A 16,965-nucleotide genomic window follows, 5' to 3' on the forward strand; every position below is an offset into this window, starting at 1 on the left:
GTTTAGAGAGGTCTAGTTTCTGAGTCATTATGGGACAGATGTAGGTCCCAATCTTGCATAATTAGGTGAAAGACTGGAGGGTGATGGAGTGGAAAGAGCAGGTTGGGGTGAGGTAGAACATCATGGAGAGAGGTTGTTGGAATGAAATCCAAAATTATTTTAAAGGCTCTTGGAATGACGTACCTTTGGCTATCTTAGAAAAATAATGTTTTTATACTTGCCAATTAGGGCTGATCAATTTATTATTTAGTACCTTCTAATTGAAATACTAAGAGAACTGATAGAGTTAACTTTTTTCTTTTTAGAGTCAAGGTCTCATTTTGTCACTCTGGAATGCCGTGCCCTGATCATAATATAATGCAACCTCCAACTCATGGGCTCCAGGGATCCTCCTACCTCAGCCTTCTGAGTTGCTGGAGCTATAAGTACATGACATTATGCCTAGCTATTTTGCTGTTGTTATTATTTTTAGAGATAAAATCTTACTGTGTTATCCAGGCTGGTCTCCAATTCCTAGACTCAAGCAATCTTCCCACCTCAGTCTCCCAAAGTGCTGGGATTACAGCCACTGTGCACCATCAGAGTTAATTTTTTCTTCTGTGAGTTTCACTTTCTAAGTTTTGCTAAGTTTACTGTACTGGAACTGGCTGCTTTAATAAATTCTCCCTTTCTGAAGACTGAATGGGATTAGTCTTACTGATTCTGAATGGAAAACCTTACCTTCCATAGTCTTCTGTATTGCACAGCAACCTCATCAGGGTTCTACAACCCCAGAAGATGCTGGTCTTTGTCGGAAGGCTTGTTGAAGCATACTGCACGTGCAGACATAGCTAGCACCTAGAGCAGCGTGCAAAGATATCTCTATGAGGCTACATACAGCTGGGCAAACTTGTTTTTCAGGAAGGTAAGTTTTGCAAAAAGATTGCAGGCCACTTCTCCGACATGCACCTTCGTGCAAGAATAAAGTGAGCTAAAGTACATGTAAAGTCAACAGGATTCCATTTGTACAGATTAAGAGCAGGGCTTTTGTCAAATTCCCAAAGAGCAGCAAACTGCATTTGGACAATAGGCATATGTATTCTTCTGGGCTCTTAAAATAAACTAATTTATCACTTCTTCCTAGTCTATTTATAAGATGCCCGCTATTTTTGATAACCCCTTTGATTTGCCGGCGCCACAGCAACTGGAGAGGTCTTCCTCTAAGAGCGCATAGGCAAACGGTGGTAGCGGGAAGAATCCGAAGGCGCTGGGACCTAGCGGAAGAAGCGTCCCCGCAGACCCCCAAGGCGGCGCAGGCTGACCAATCAGAAGGCTCTTTCCAGCAGCCCCACGCCAATCCCAGTCTCCCGTTTTCCGGCCGCACCAGCTATTTAAAGCTGCGCGCCGCAGCCCAGTAGCCACCTCACTGTTCTGTGCTGGGGGGTTGTGAAGCGCAGCAATTATGGCCGACCACGTTGTTCTCAACACCGGCGCCAAGATGCCCATGCTGGGGCTGGGCACCTGGAAGGTAATGCTCTAGGGCGCGGGGTTGTGCCGCTCGCTTCGGGCTACGGGCGGCCTGGGGCAGGGAGGGACCCGGAGTGACCCTGGGCCATCTCGCCGCAGACGCCTGGCCTGCTGGGAGCCACACTCGGCTCACGGCCCAGCGGGCTGGATCCGGGTCTGCGGGGATTGGGGCGCTGAGGCAGTTGCGGCCTGGCCTAGTGCATCTCACTGGGGGTCCTGCGTTTGTGGTTTGGAGGCCGTCCTAGCCTGGCGACGCTGGCGGGCGGCCCCCAGGCCGCAGTTGGAATGTAGGTGGGCGCCCCGAACGGACACCACCAAATGGGCACGGGGGACCTGGGCGTCCGGACGGGCTGGACCGCGGAGCCTCTCGGGAGACGGAGCTCCAGCCTTGTTCCCCAGGCACCGGTGGCGCCTTTGCCTTACTTGTAAATAGTTTGTCCTCGATTGGGTCAGCAATTTACTCTCAGGAATAAGCATCTCAGGTTGAGGCCAAGGAAGGCAGATAATTTAATTAGATGGCACGCGTTTGCCCCGGACCTATCTCGGGCTGTCCTGGATCTGTGAAAATCCGCAGAGAACCTGGGCACCCGATTGCTAGCTGATAACTATCAGCAGGAGCCAGGGTTAACTTTGTTTTTCCAGAAAATTTAAATACCAGGTACGGCGTCCCGTGAGAAGTGCCCCGCCTGTTGAAAGGGGTAATGGGACATGAAATACAACAGGTTATAAAAAACTGGATACTAGGGTATGAAAATTTATTTTAGAAATAAAAATGATAGCCTGGTAATCTGAAAATTGAGGAACACCGACAGGTGATATTATGGGAGCTGAAGCAAAACCCAGTATTTTTTTCTTTTTGAAGAAGTGAGGGTCTTGCTGTGTGTCCCAGGCAGGAATGCAGTGGCCTGATCATAGTTCACTGTAGCCTAAAACTCCTGAGCTCAAGTGATCCTTCTACCTCAGCCTCTCATTACAGATGGTGCCACCACACCCAGCTAGTTTTTTTCTTGTGTATTCTTAAGAGACAGGGCTGGCCTGGAACTCCTGGCTTTAAGCAATCCTCCTGCCTTAGTTGTTCAGATTGCAGGTAGGAGCCACCAAGCCTGGGTTAAAACCCGATGTTGTTAAGCAGCTTATACATGAGCTTCAGGGTATTGTATATTACATTTTGCAGCTGTGACCCGGGTTTTGCTCATAAAGGGACTTGGAATATGGGCCTGGGTATTGCATAGTTGCACACAAAGAAGGAAAAGCAAAAGATGAGTGCACTGTGAGATGGTTTGAAGTAGGACAGGGGTGTGTCTACAGGCAGTCCTTGAGTTATAAACGTCCAATTTATGTACAACTTGTACTTAGGAACAGGGACTCTTACAGGTAACGGGCAAATGTACCTGTTCCAATTTACATACAGATTTAACTTTAGAACAGACCTACTCAACCTGTCTCCTTCATAACCCAGGTACTGCTGTACCTTGTTCACTACTATTTGCAGCTTTTTGTAGGTATCCAAAGTTACGTGGTAAATTAATATAAAGAAGTAAGATACCTATGCAGTGAAAAAGCCTGCTTGTATTTCTGGGAAAAATATTCCCTCCCAGGTGCTCCACAGAAGACGTGGTCATTTGTAATGGCTGTGTTATACCAGACTCAGCAGGACTCTACAGTCTGCTCTTTCATTTAAAGTCCTCAAACCCTCTTCTCCCTGCAGAGGTGAGAGGTTCATGGAGGTGGGAGGCCATCTCTGCCCCATACTCCAGGTGGCTTAAACCTGGGTTTTCTCCTGCCAGGCTTGCCATTGGGGAGTCACTAAGCCCACTGGGTAGTGACTAAGCCCATAGCCTTGTATCACCAGGGAGCCTTTAAAACAGAGATGACCTCTGATGCCCGCTGGTGTCCTCTTACAGGTAGTGTTTTTGACCTAGTTGAAACATTGATGGTTGTAAATGACCACTGTAACTCTCCCGTGTGCACTAGGAATACTCCTAGGGATGGAGGCACAACTTTGTTTATCCATCTTTTTCCTAGTATCACCTTTCTCCCAACCCCCACCTAGGAACCTTTGAGACTTTTTCCCCAAATTACTCCTCCAAATAAAATTTTAATATCACAGATAATATTGTGCATCTCTTTATGTCCTGTAGTCCTTTAGAGCAAGGGTCCTCAGACTTTTTAAACAGGGGGCCAGTTCACTGTCCCTCAGACCAGTGGAGGGCCAGACTGCGGGCCTGGGACGAGTCAGCTGCTAAGCAGGACAGGCAGCAGCGGCAAAAACACCCGGCAGTCTGGATAAATGTCCTAGGGCGGGCTGCATATGGCCTGTGTGGCGTAGTTTGAGGACGCCTGCTTTAGAGGATCATAAGCCATTTTATAAGTTAATTGTTTTTTTGCCTCTTTGGGGGTATAGCGTCCCACTTCAAGAATGTATAAAGTAGAAGAAAATGTGTGAAGAAAGACTTCCTGCCACTTTTCCCTGGTGGGGCAAGCTTGTGGTGGCCCAAATTCTGGGATGTGGGAGAGAGTAGAGGAGCTCTGGGCATTGCAGCCAGCGCTGGAGCTTGGTTCACTGTTCTCCTGCCTGGTCTCCTTACAAGTCTTCACCCTCAGCCCCAACTCTACCTGCTTCAAGATCAATGACATTTTAAAAAGTCCAGTCATGGTCCATCCACATATCAAACAAGTAGAGCCAGTAGTGTCTTAGAATTGAGGACAGAGTGATTAACATAGAAGGGGGAGGAGTTAATCTCTATGCCTGTGGCTGACCCTGATTCTAAGTTTTTAAGCACAATGTTAGCCAGATTGACTATGTTTCAGTGTGATAAGCCAGGCGGAAGGATACTTCAGCGGCCAGTCTTTATCATTTGAAGACTTTTAGACCATAAAATGAATTTGGACGTATGAACCAAGTGAGGTTGGTTTATCTATATCAAACAGTGAAAAGTACGTTTTCTCTTGACTATGGGCAGTACTTGAAAGGGGTAGCAGCATGGTAATCATTCTCTGGATCTTCCCTGATACTCTGGTGGGAGTCTCACACACCTGGCTCCTGCTTGCACGCTCACCGCAGGTCTGAGATTCACTCTTGTCCGTGTCGTCTGTGGCTCCTTCCCTACTACAGAGGCAGAGCTGAGCAGTGGAGACAGACTATTTGGCCCATAAAGACTAAAATATTTTGTCGGCCCCTTATAAACCTCCTCTTCCACAAGATTCTAAGTAAATTAATTGAAACTAGGAGAAATACGTTTTGACAAATAGCTGTTTAACTTTCATGTGGTTGAAATGATTTACGTTTATAATGAAAAATAGTAGAAAATTTTATTTTGGTACCACTAGTACTTAAACAAAACCAATAGTAAAATTGGCTTCAGACTAGCTTCTCTTAGAATGCAGGCTGAGTTTCTCTGAAGATAGGAAATGATGCTTCTCAGTGGCAGCTTTTCTGTGATATGCTGCTTTTCAAGGCTTTAGAGGTCGATGACTCTGTCTCTTTATTAATCTGCTCACATCAAAAGTTACTGTTTCTTGCTGTAGGGTTATCACTGGCACAGTATTTGCATATTTCTTACCCAAGATTATCTTTTCCCCCAAGATTATTTATTCTCCCACTACTTCCTTTCATAAGTAATACCTGCTAACTGGAGAAAAATTTTTTTTGAAGCACAAGGAAACAGAGTTCCCTCTTCCCAGAAATCCCCACAGTTAATATTGCAAAGGATTCAGTATCTGAGGTACTTTGTTTTTACTATAGATCCTGTCCCATAATCATCTTTGTGTTTAGAGCTTGATTTTCTTTTTTGACTTCCAGAGGAAGTAAGAGGGAGGACTGTTATCTTGAAGTAACTACTGAGACCTACAAGCAAAAGGGAAGAGGATTAGGCTTTGTTTCTGTTTCAGTTTCTTAGAGCCCAGCTTGGAGTAGTGGCGTGATCATCATTGCTTACTACAACCTTGAACTCCAGGGCTCAAGTGATCATCCTGCCTTAGCCTTCTGAGTAGATAGGACTACAGGCACATGCCACCACACCCAGCTGATTTATTATTGTTCTTTAGGGACAAGTCTTGCTGTGTTGCACAGAGTGGTCTCAAACTCTTGTTTTCAAGTGATCCTCCCACCTTGGCATTCCAGAGCCTTGGGATTACAGGTGTGAGTGACTGTGCTTGGACTGTTTTTAAAGGAATATGGTGTGTATCTGTGTGTATGAAAGATACACTGATATTATCTGAGTTGGTATTGGCTGGCCTGTGGGGGGGGGGGGCAGGCAGAGGCTTCTCCCCGACATCACTTGTGCCATCATCCCAGAACATCGTAAAGTTGCTGCCCAACATAGAGCTTCAAGGAGAAAGAAGGTTCGAGGGAAATGGGCACGTGTGGATTTGCCCAAGTCACAGGACAGATGAGTGGCAGGGTCAGGTTAGAAACATGTAGGATTTGTACATGCTATTTGTATATGCGTTTATACAAATAGTTAACTATGCGTATATATACAAATAGTTCTGCTATTTGTAATGCGCAGAAGCAATGTTTTCACAGTTACGTTCTTTTTCTAAGTCTCGGTCTGGTCCCTTCCCTTCTATTCGCATTCTCTCTGTGTTGACATGGAATGGGGAGATACTGTAATCATGTCAGCATTCCCCAAGTTGATTGAGTGGTTTCTCACCAGAACTAAAGTTGGCTGTTTGACTATCAATTAGACACATTAGTCTTTTTAGGGAAGGGTTCAACCTTGAGGTAATTAATGTTGAATGTAGTTGTGGGTTGTAGTGCATGTACATGTTTATTCCCTTTGATAGCACTGATCGCACTTTGATCAGCTTCCTAGGACAGGTGTCTCAGCTAACCAGCATCTGTCCGGCAGTTAGAGAACAACAACTTCTTCATGACCTCTTGTCATTTCTGTCCTTCACACAAACTTCTTTGTTTTATGCTAACCATTCGTAACTTTGCCTTCCCAATCTGTGTGTTCTTTTGATGCAAGAAACTGAAAAACCAACTTAAGCAGAAAAAAAAGATGAATTTATGGGATGGGGAGCCATTGACCTCCCAAATGATATTGTTGACTTTGGGTACTTGGGATTTGAGGTTATAAGTGAGGCCATCAGGATTTGTTCTCCCTTACTATTTCTCCAGCAGCTGCAGGCACACGCTCTCCAGCACAGGGACCACAGCAGAACCAGAGCTTGTCCCAGTTCATCCAGCTCAAGTCCAAAAACTGAATCTCACGGCCCGGCTGGAGCCATGTTCCTGCCCCAGTGCCAGTCGCTGTAGCAGCAGTGCATGGCTAGCTCAAGCCTGGGAAGTGTGCTCTCCCCGTTGTCCAGGCCTGAGGGCTGCGAAGTGAGTGTCCAGGCAGGCCCAGGACAGGGCACGCAGCAGCAGCTCAGCAGATCCTCAGAGGGGAATCAGTTGAGGTGCCGTCAAGCCAGAAGAAAGTTCAGTGAGTGCTAGGCAAGGGCTTTCCTCACCTGGCTTCTGCCGAGTTGTTCCTTCCTGGGCGGGCTTATGCTCTGCCCTCCTGCTCACAGCCGTATGGCTGAGCCTGGACACCACAGAGAACCTGTGGTGGGCTGTTCTTTTCTGGGTATGCTGAGATTCTGCTTATTGTTCTTCAATCATACAGAGTGGGGAGGCTGCAAGCGCAGCTTCTGCAGGGACATATAATGTTGACAGATCATCTGAAGGCATCTTAACCCTCACCTGAGCTTAGCACCCCTAACTGGCTTCCCTGGTCCCCGCATGGGAATCCAACACAGCTGCTACCAGGCTCTGGTACTAGGCTTGTCTACTGGGCTTGTGGTCTTCCTTCCAGTCTGTTCAAAACAGCTGATATCAAAACGGCAGCTGCCGATGGCCCTGGGAGTTTGCCTTTTCATTTGTTTCTACCCTGGCTCTCCAGAGGAATGTGCTCTGTTCATTCAGTAAACAGTCCACTGCGCACATTCAGTGTTCAGCGTTCTGATCAGACCAGGAGCAGCGCCGAGGTGAGGGATGTGTCTGTGCCGTCTGTCTGGATGCTGGCGAAGCTGGATGCCACACGGGGACTTCTTCCTCCTCAGCAGTTACGCTCCCCACATCTGTTCTTGTCACTCAAGTGGTCAGATGGTTTGGGCATGGAGACCCATTCATTCATTTTACTGGGCTGACCACAGACCACATGGCGATCTTTCCTGGTTCCCACCTTCGAACTCATTCCTCTCTGCTAATATCTCTGAGGGGCCTCTCTGTCTCCACCTCCTGAAATAGATCCTCACATGGTAGGAATTGACACGCAGGCCTTCCAGTCAGCATTGTTTGCATTCGTGACTTCATGACCATGATAATCTCCCAGAATGAGTGTTTGCCAGTATCAGAATCCATGCCAGACAGTACTGTAAAGGACAGGTATTCACTGGCCTCGGGAACCAAATGGGAATTGGAGTCAATAATACAGCTAGTTTTGAAATATTTTGAGGTATTTTAAAGCATTGGTTTCCTTTAGTATTTCAGGATTCAGGTAGTGCAGGATTTCTTTTTTTTTTTTTTAATACAGTGGTTTATATAAATCAGTGGATCTAAAGAAGAAAGGAAATAATACAGACCCTTACTTCCTTGAAAAGTAATGTGTGTTGCTATTAAGTGGCTGTCAGGCTCTCCTACAGTGAAATGATGTGGTATTTCACCTCAATTCCCCTGTGTCTGAGGGCTGAGAGTTTAAAATGCCTCTTCTGAAGTAAACCCCGGCCTGTCTCAGGTGCTTCAGCAAGAATCGCTGGTTTGCGCTGCCCCTCTTCATTAGCAAACTGTTTTCTGTTTTGGTTTTGGCTCCATGGGTTACGTTCTTTTTCCTTTCAGTCCTCTCCAGGCCAGGTAACCGAGGCTGTGAAGGTAGCAATCGACATCGGGTACCGTCACATTGACTGTGCCCATGTGTACCAGAATGAGCACGAGGTGGGGTTGGCCATCCAGCAGAAGCTCAAGGAGCAGGTGGTGACACGGAAGGAGCTCTTCATCGTTAGCAAGGTGACGCTTTGCAGGGTGCCCAGGGAGGGACCCTCATGCCCATTCATCCCCTGGTACCATCCGCTCAGGAGCCGAGTCTGTACTCTGAGTACAGCTACAGTTATCACATGGCAGGAGATTCTTCTAGGGTATATGTGTTACGCAAGGCCATAGAGGGCTCCAGAGTTTGCCTGTCCATGGCTCTCTGTGTGGTGGTCATTCCATCCAGGCGCACTGGTTAGAGCCTCAGGCTGAAGAAGCTGGCTCTCCTTTCCAGAGAATGACATTTAAGGACAGAAGTTGGTCCCATCTGCACACTGAATTTCCACTGCTGGCAGAAGCTGTCACCATGCAAAGGGCTTTGGGTAGGAGGGTAAGGCTAGCTCCACAAAGACCAGCCTGGTAGGAAAATTCCCCCGAGAATTCATGGTTAGGGCTTAGGGCTGGCTGGTTGACCTATTCATTCTGTTTTATTTTCTGCCTTTTCTTTGGTCCTTGTGCAAGGTTTCCCTGACCTGGTCATCCTACCTTTTTTTTTTTAAAGTTAGGGCCTGTAGTGTAAAACAGAAGCTCCTTCCAGCGCTTCGGAGCAGCAGGGTGAAGTGCGTGGGCTGTGGGGAGAGGAGAGTGCTCTGTCTCGGAGCTGTCTGGCTCCCAGCCAGGAAGCAGCCCTGTGTGCAGCCCTGATGAGATGTGCTTTCTCACTGGCTTCAGCTGTGGTGCACCTACCATGAGAAGAGCCTGGTGAAAGAAGCCTGCAAGAACACGCTCAAGGACCTGCAGCTGGACTACCTGGACCTCTACCTTGTTCACTGGCCGACGGGCTTTAAGGTATGGGGCACACGGCTCAGAACAGATCCCTGAGGCTCGGATACAACCTCTGGTGTGGCCTGTGGCCCAGCAGGGAAAGCATCACCAGGGCTTATTAGAAATCAGTCTCAGGTCCCACCCAGGCTATCCAAGTCCCGATAGGTGACTCACATGCACCCTTCCTCCACGTTTGAGGAATACTACTCTTTGTCACTTGGTGGTTGTATTATTTAAAACTTGATGTCAGCAAATACGACTACTGTGTGTCCTGTACACAGCCATGAGGCCCAGTCAGCCCTCAGCCCAGCCTCCCTCTCTGCCTCCAGGCTCTTGTATACAACCAGCCTACATGTATGTGTAAGTCCCCACTTAACATTCCACACACATACCCCATCATGCAGAAACCTGATCGGTATTTGATGGCAGCCTGGTTCTTTGTGCAATAAGAACTGGGGTTATCACACCTTTAGCCTTTTGTCTAGCCACTGGCTCCCTAACCTGCATCAGCCAGATGCAAAGTGTGTGGGTTTCACCCTAGGGCTCTGTTTTACAGCACTGTGGCATATGGGGGCCTGAAGGGACTTGACTTTTCTCTTATTTTTTTGTGATAAACCAGCACGGCTTGGTCAGGTGATAGTTTTATAGGCCAGTGACCACCAGGACTTGGGCCCCATGAGTTCTGGTCTGGAGTCCTTCCCCTGTCCACACGCTGAAGTCCATGGTAGGGCTAATCTCAGTGACTGAGTATTGTCCTTATCTCTATCAGTCAGTCTGTTCACTCCCACCTATTTGATAGACAAGTGTCTCTGGCTTCTGGGGTTATCTGTGTGTTTCCTTTTTTTTTTTAATTGTTGAGGACTCATTGAGGGAACAAGAAACCAGGTTTGTGTGTTTCCTTTTCATACGGACACACAGACTGGCCCTTGATTATCTTCTAAGAACTTAGCCGTGGTGGCATTTTAGAAGTGTTTTAGATGAAGCTTCCCCCAGCAGTTCTGTCAGGGGCTGATACTGATTGTTTTGTTTATAATGACAGGCTGGGAAGGAATTTTTCCCATTGGACGAAGCAGGCAATGTGATTCCCAGTGACACGGATATTTTGGACACTTGGACGGTAAGACAGTCCCGGAGTGAGCCTTATTGCTAGGTGCCAGTTCCCTGTTCTCCTTAGGAGCGATCTTCTCTGCCTTTTCTTACGTCGCTTTTGGTTTTTGTTCTTCTTGTCTCCTCGACGCTGGCCTCTGAAATATCTAATTTGCTGCCTCTGTGTAATGAGAGCAGGGCCTGCTAAACTGCCACAGAAGATGCTTCTGAGCCTGGTCCTTTCTGGACTCGTTCTGTACCTCACAGACACTCTTTTTTCTTTAGGCCATGGAGGAGCTGGTAGATGAAGGGCTGGTGGCAGCTATTGGCATCTCCAACTTCAACCATCTGCAGATTGAGAGGCTCTTAAACAAACCTGGCTTGAAGTATAAGCCAGCGGTTAACCAGGTAAAATCCTCCAGAAAGTTGGTATTGATGGGATCCTGTTTTACTGTCGAATCCTGGCAGTGGGTCTTGTCTACATCACTCAGCGAGTGGCTGTGAGGCCGCACCTGGGCCTTAGCAGTGTCCTGAGTTATGATTCAGCATGACAGGGCATATCTGGGAGTGGAAACTTACAGGAGAGAAAGGATTTGAGCCAGTCTTGTGATGACTTGGGGTCTGACAGTTGAGCAGTACACAGTCCTTGAGATCCTTGGACCTGTGACAGCTGATAAATGGCTAAAGCCAGAAAAGCCTTTAGGCCCTACGGCCATAGAACATCTGTAACAAGGTCATTGTTCTTAATGTCAAGGATATTGGCTGGGATACACAGAAAACTGTTGTAGCTTATCTGGGCAGTGAGAAGTTGGTAGGGGAACAACTTCTGTGTCAGGTCACCTTGTGCCCTTAGTGCCCCCCCGTTTTTGTTTGCAGATCGAGTGCCACCCATACCTAACTCAGGAGAAACTAATCCAGTACTGCCAGTCCAAAGGCATCGCTGTGACTGCCTACAGCCCCCTTGGCTCTCCTGACAGGCCCTGGTGAGCTTTCTGTGGGGTCATGTTCTCTTGTGACTTGGTGAAGATTAGAAATGACTAAAAAACATTCAATATCAAGGAAAATGCTTCTAGGGCTGGTCTGATGAAGCCCTGGAGTCTCTTGCTGGCTTTCGTAGATGAGTTGAAGGTTCTAGTAGCAAGATGCCTACTCTTTTTCTAAAGGGTTGGGAGTTTGTAACCCCAGTTTTGAATCAAGAGGAGACTGGCGAGCTTCCCTCTCAGATCAATGAGAGGATTAAGGTCTGGGTTTCTGGCTGCCTTGAGTGGCAGTGATGATGGTTGTTGATCTGGACCATCTTTCTATCCTCAGGGCCAAGCCAGAGGACCCATCCCTCCTGGAGGATCCCAGGATCAAGGCAATTGCAGCCAAGCACAATAAAACTTCAGCCCAGGTATAGCCATTTCTAGATGTTTGCAGCTGTTTCCAGGACCATTAGCCAAGAGAGATTGGTAATGGCCCTCAGGACCTTGCAGGGCTCCTGCAGTGTGTAGTAGGAAGTGCATGGATTGGGGCTGCAGACTCTGCCATGGGCTCTTCCAGCAGCAGTACCTGCCCCCGCGGCCTGCCTTATAGGATGCCATGGGGGTCAGCACTTGGAATTTATGTGGATGCTCATCTCTGTACACATTTAAGAGCTCTTATTATCAGCTGTGTGGGAAAAGTTCTTAAACTTCCAGGTGCTCATGTGAGCTCCCAGTGCAAAGTCTCACTGTGGTCTCATACCTGGAAACACTGAAGCACATGGAACAGTGGCTAAGAGCAGGACCTGGACTCAAATCTGGACTTGACTGTGACCCCTGCCTGGAGAAACTAGTCCAGTAGTGTAGGTGTGAAACTAGTTCAGGTGTGACCTGAACATCTCAGAGCCTCTCTTTTCTCACCTCTCCAGTGCTGTGTGTGTGAGGTTGAGTGAGAGGAGAGGCAGAGTGCCTGGTACACACTCATCCCCTCTCTGGCTTTACAGGTTCTGATTCGGTTCCCCATGCAGAGGAACTTGGTGGTGATCCCCAAGTCAGTAACACCTGAACGCATTGCTGAGAACTTCAAGGTAATATCCTAGCTGGTCAACCAGCCCTGGCCTTCCTTAGTGAAGTAGGGGATGGGAAGACTCTTCGCAGGGCCTCTCCTATAATCCCTGGATTGTTGTCTGTGGGAATCCTGCCATGCTGTCCTCTCAGGCCGGGGAGGCAGCTTCAGTAAGCTGCAGCGAGTGAACTGTGGACTGGAAACTGATTCCTCATTGAGCCGGGTGCGAGACGGAAGCAGCCTTCTGCCTCAGTGGCTCCATGCTGTGTGTGCATACCCCTTTGCTAAACTTCTCAACACCGAGCGTTTGTCCTGTGATAATCTCATTTTCAAGCAACTCTTACTGGGTTTGCACCACAGCTCCATTAGGTGCCAGCTGTATGATCTTGGAAGAGTTCTGGTTCTGATCAGTACAGGTTCTGATTCGGTTCCCCATGCAGAGGAACTTGGGGAACTGCCTGCTTGTCTGTCTGTCTGCCTGCCTGTCTGCCTGCCTGCTTGTCTGTCTGTCTGCCTGCCTGTCTTCCTCTCTGTCTGTCTGTCTGCCTGCCTGCTTGTCTGTCTGTCTGCCTGCCTGTCTGCCTCTCTGTCTGTCTGTCTGCCTGCCTGCTTGTCTGTCTGTCTGCCTTTCTGCCTCTCTGTCTGCCTCTCTGTCTGCCTCTCTGCCTCTCTGTCTGTCTGTCGGTCTGCCTCCATGTCTGCCTGTCTTCCTCTCTGTCTGTCTGCCTCTCTGCCTCTCTGTCTGTCTGCCCCTCTGCCTCTCTGTCTGTCTGTCTGTCTGCCCACCCTGCTTGCCAGCCAGTCTCCCGGCTTCCATGCCAGCTGAACCGTGAGCAGTCTGCTTTCTTCATGTTAGTGGTTCTCTCTGACCAGCACACGTTTCTCACCCTCTCTGTGAAAACCTTATTATTCTTAGGCCATCTTAAATACCATCTTTAAGGTCTTACACGGCATATAATTAATAATTCTTTGTATTGTAGCTATTTAAATACATCTGTCCTTTGTTTGCTTTGTTGTAAACTGGAAAAGACACATCTTACCCATCATTATACTCAATCACTGGTGTTTATTACAGAAGTGCCTGGTAGTGTTTTTGAGATAGAATAAAAAGTGTCATTTTGCTTGGAGGTGTTCGAAAGCAAGGACTGTTCTCATTGTTGCAGGTAGTATCTAGCCAAACTGTGTGCCTCTGCTGAATTAGAGTAAAATAAACTCCCTCCAGGTTCACTTTGCCTTATGCTCCTCCCTGCTCAAGGCCATGGAAGGCACCTCATCTGGGTCCTGCTTAAAATTCTGTCCTTGACTTTTATTTGCAGAGCTTACTGGATTTTTATTTTTTAGGTCTTTGACTTTGAACTGAGCAGCACTGATGTGACCACCTTACTCAGCTACAATAGAAACTGGAGGGTCTGTGCCTTGGTGAGGTAAGTCCCAGTGTGACAGTCAGTTCCTAGGAAATCGTCAGATGCTGCAGAGCAAAAGAATGATCCCCGCAGGCCTGCTCCTCTGCGGGCTTTTGTCACAGCTGTCTCACTTTTGCACATAACCTTGCTTTGGTATCCACGTGCAGCAGGAAACATTTAAACCTGCCTCTGCTAAACTGCACTGCGGGGTGGGGGGGGGGGGATATAAATGCCGAGAGATCTACTCTGTATCTTCCTGACCCAGAGGCATTGAGGCATTGCTGGCCTAACCTGAAATAATTCTTTTGTCATTTAATTTTGAAATCGTAGTGGCTTCTCTGAAACCAGATGATCTCAGGTGGCCCTGAATCAAATCCTTGAAGAATTTGCCTATGATTCTTGGTCTCAATGACCCTGATAAAAGGGGCAGAATAGGACAGTTGTGAAGCTGGAACTCATCAGTGCCCGCTCTGACAGTAGTAAGCCACATGACTCTGAGAATGTCCATTATCTCCTCTGACCAAGCAGGGTCATCTAAGGCCCCTCCAGCTACACATTCCCTGGTCCTTTATATTGCTTCTGAATTGTTGTTTGGCAGATTACTAGGAAGGTTTTTGATTTTCCTTTCCTTCCAGTACAACAACTAAATAGAGTTTAAAACTTCTACTTTCAGAAGCAAGTTCTCCTTTTTCAGTGGAGACTAAGACCCTACTTCTCTCTCACTGTCCTCCTCCTTGTCTGAGCTCTTTTCTGCTGTCTTTAGTACTTTCTCTTCTGAACAAAGCCTGACCATTCCCTAAGACTCGGGGTGTGGTGCTAGCTTTCTCTACCCAGCTCCTGTGCTCTCACCCTGTAGTTCCGAGTTGGCCTGTGGTAGCTTCAGCCACAGCCCCAGATAGATGTCTGCCAAGTTTGCATCCTGGACACAAGTCTCCTGTGCTTCAGGCAAGAGTGTGCCTGGCGAGCCTGTTCTGTCACTCTGTGGCCTCAGACTCCAGATACATCACAGTTTATCACGTGTAGCCCCTCCCAGATTCGTACTAAGGGTGTTTAATCTTTAGACATTAAAATCTTTTTCTGGATTTAATTAGCAAGGGAAAGAGAAGTGAAGCAGTCACCAAGGTGCATCCGTTCTCTCAGAATCTACCTCTTCCTTCATTCCGTTTTTCCTTTGCCCTCCCACCGTGGGCAGAGTGCGCTGAAGCACTCGGGGCTGACAAACCACAGTGGTTTTCGTTTTCCATTTAGATTCCTCCCACCTTCAGTGCTAGTCTAAAGACAGGTGTCAGATCCTGCACTGTACTGATGGGGTGCGCTGGGGTTGGCCCTAACATCCCCAGGTCCCCAGGAAGCTTTGAACCTTTGAGTAAGAGCTGTGCACTGCAAGCTGGGTCACCCTGCCTTTCACTCCCTTCTTGCCATTGTATTCCCAGGGCAAGCCTTTGGCCCTGCAGATAGGACAGTGAGCCTTGGTAAACACCTGCACCTCTCAACCCCGTTCCCACCCCCTGTGTTTCCAGTATCAAATCCTCAACTACTGTGTTGGGCTCTCCTCCCCTCCCGCTGATACAGGAAGCTCCTGGAGGTGTCTTCTGTGCACCTTGGAGCACTTGGGGTTGTTTCACTTTGGGATGTCAAATGGATTTAATGTCTTTTTTTTTTTTCTTAGAGACAAAGTCTCACTTTGTCATCCTTGGTAGAGTGCTGTGGCATCACAGCTCACAGCAACCTCCAGCTCTTGAACTTAGGCAATTCTCTTGCCTCACCCTCCCAAGTAGCTGGGACTACAGGCACCCGCCACAATGCCCGGCTATTTTCTTCTTGTTGTGGTTTGGCCAGGGCAGTTTCTAACCCGCCACCCTTGGTATATGGGGCCAGCACTCTACCCACTGAGCCGCAGGCGCTGCCCCTAGACTTAACAGCTCATATGTTATTATCTCTTTTCTCTTTACATGCTCTTACTGAGACAGAGAGGTACTGTCCAGCCATGCCAGCTGGACTGAATTACTGGGAGGCAGGAATCCTCTTACCGTCCTGCATGCCTCAGGCACAGTACTGGGCACACAGGAAGGGTAGTGTCTGTCACACATGTGCCTGGGGACAGACAGCCCATGCAGAGAGGCCTGGGGAGTGAGCTGCCACCCCAGATGCAAACTTGTGATCTGAAGACTCAGAACTGCCTTGTTCCCTCTAAGGCCCCTATTTCTGCCTGTAATGAAACACTTAGCATTTCTGTGTGTGGAGAATTTGTTATTGTCAAAATCACTTCCTTGATTAGCAGATGTATCTTCTCTATTCTCCTGACAGCTGTGCCTCCCATAAGGATTACCCCTTCCACGAGGAGTTTTGAAGCTGCAGATGCCTGCTCTTCCCAAGTGACCTACACCTGTTTTTCCTGCCTCATCTTTCTTGCAAATGTGGTGTGGTCTCAGCTGAGGGACAGCAGCCTTCAGACTGGCCAGTGAGGGCATGTCTGGCTTGATGTTGGGTCTGGAGAGCAGTATCAGTAGAGTAGAAGGATCTTTAGTTTTCCTTGCCCTTGTTTTTGCCCGGCTGGGGAAAATAAAACCTGAATACCCTTTTCTGACCAAGGAGAAGCAAAATCTACAAAGTCAAAACAGTGCCACTAACAGTTGAGTTTTGACTCTTTAAACAATAATCCGTTTAGCCAGACTTCTCTTTGCCTCAAATAAAAAGTGCTTTTGTGAACTTGATGCTGTTCTATTTTGTTTTGGGTTTTTTAAACGATAAGCCAGCTTTTGTCTCCCTCCCAACCATCACTCCCTCACGTACAAAGCAGGCTGCTTGCCCAGCTGCAGGAGGAGTGGGAACTTGGCTGTTCTTTACTTGGGTTGCTCACCCAGTGCTTCACCAGTTTAGCTTTAGGGCAGCGGTCTTATCCTTGCCAGCCCCTGGAGTTGCCTGGGGAAACTCTTTGTCTTAATGACCTCGTGATGCCTGGACGTCACCCTGAAGACCAGGATGTGGTCAGGACATCAAGAGTTTACAAGCCGCCTTATTCTAATATGCAGCCCAGGCTGAGAACCACAGCTCTAGGGCCAAACTAGGACGTAAACCCATTTTCAGTGTCACCGATTACACATCTGTTCTCCTATCCGTGAAGGCCAGAGTCAGCTGTTGACGAAGGAGCAGTACCTGAGA

General features: G+C 47.9%; 1 protein-coding gene across 1 annotated transcript; it reads left to right on the forward strand.

Annotated features, from left to right (window-relative positions):
• The first annotated feature begins 1,365 nt into the window (after positions 1 to 1,365).
• LOC100957227 (aldose reductase) lies at positions 1,366 to 16,513 on the forward strand. The gene is made up of 10 exons (XM_003791607.3): positions 1,366 to 1,507; positions 8,333 to 8,500; positions 9,194 to 9,310; positions 10,326 to 10,403; positions 10,658 to 10,780; positions 11,249 to 11,355; positions 11,684 to 11,765; positions 12,339 to 12,422; positions 13,742 to 13,824; positions 16,111 to 16,513. Exons 1-10 carry the CDS (start codon positions 1,442 to 1,444, stop codon positions 16,151 to 16,153), a joined length of 951 nt encoding a protein of 316 aa, XP_003791655.1. The 5' UTR covers positions 1,366 to 1,441; the 3' UTR covers positions 16,154 to 16,513.
• Positions 16,514 to 16,965: the final 452 nt, after the last annotated feature.

The sequence above is a fragment of the Otolemur garnettii genome, unplaced genomic scaffold (assembly GCF_000181295.1).
Source record: "Otolemur garnettii isolate 467f Iridium unplaced genomic scaffold, OtoGar3 scaffold00049, whole genome shotgun sequence".
Classification (NCBI taxonomy): Eukaryota; Metazoa; Chordata; class Mammalia; order Primates; family Galagidae; genus Otolemur; species Otolemur garnettii.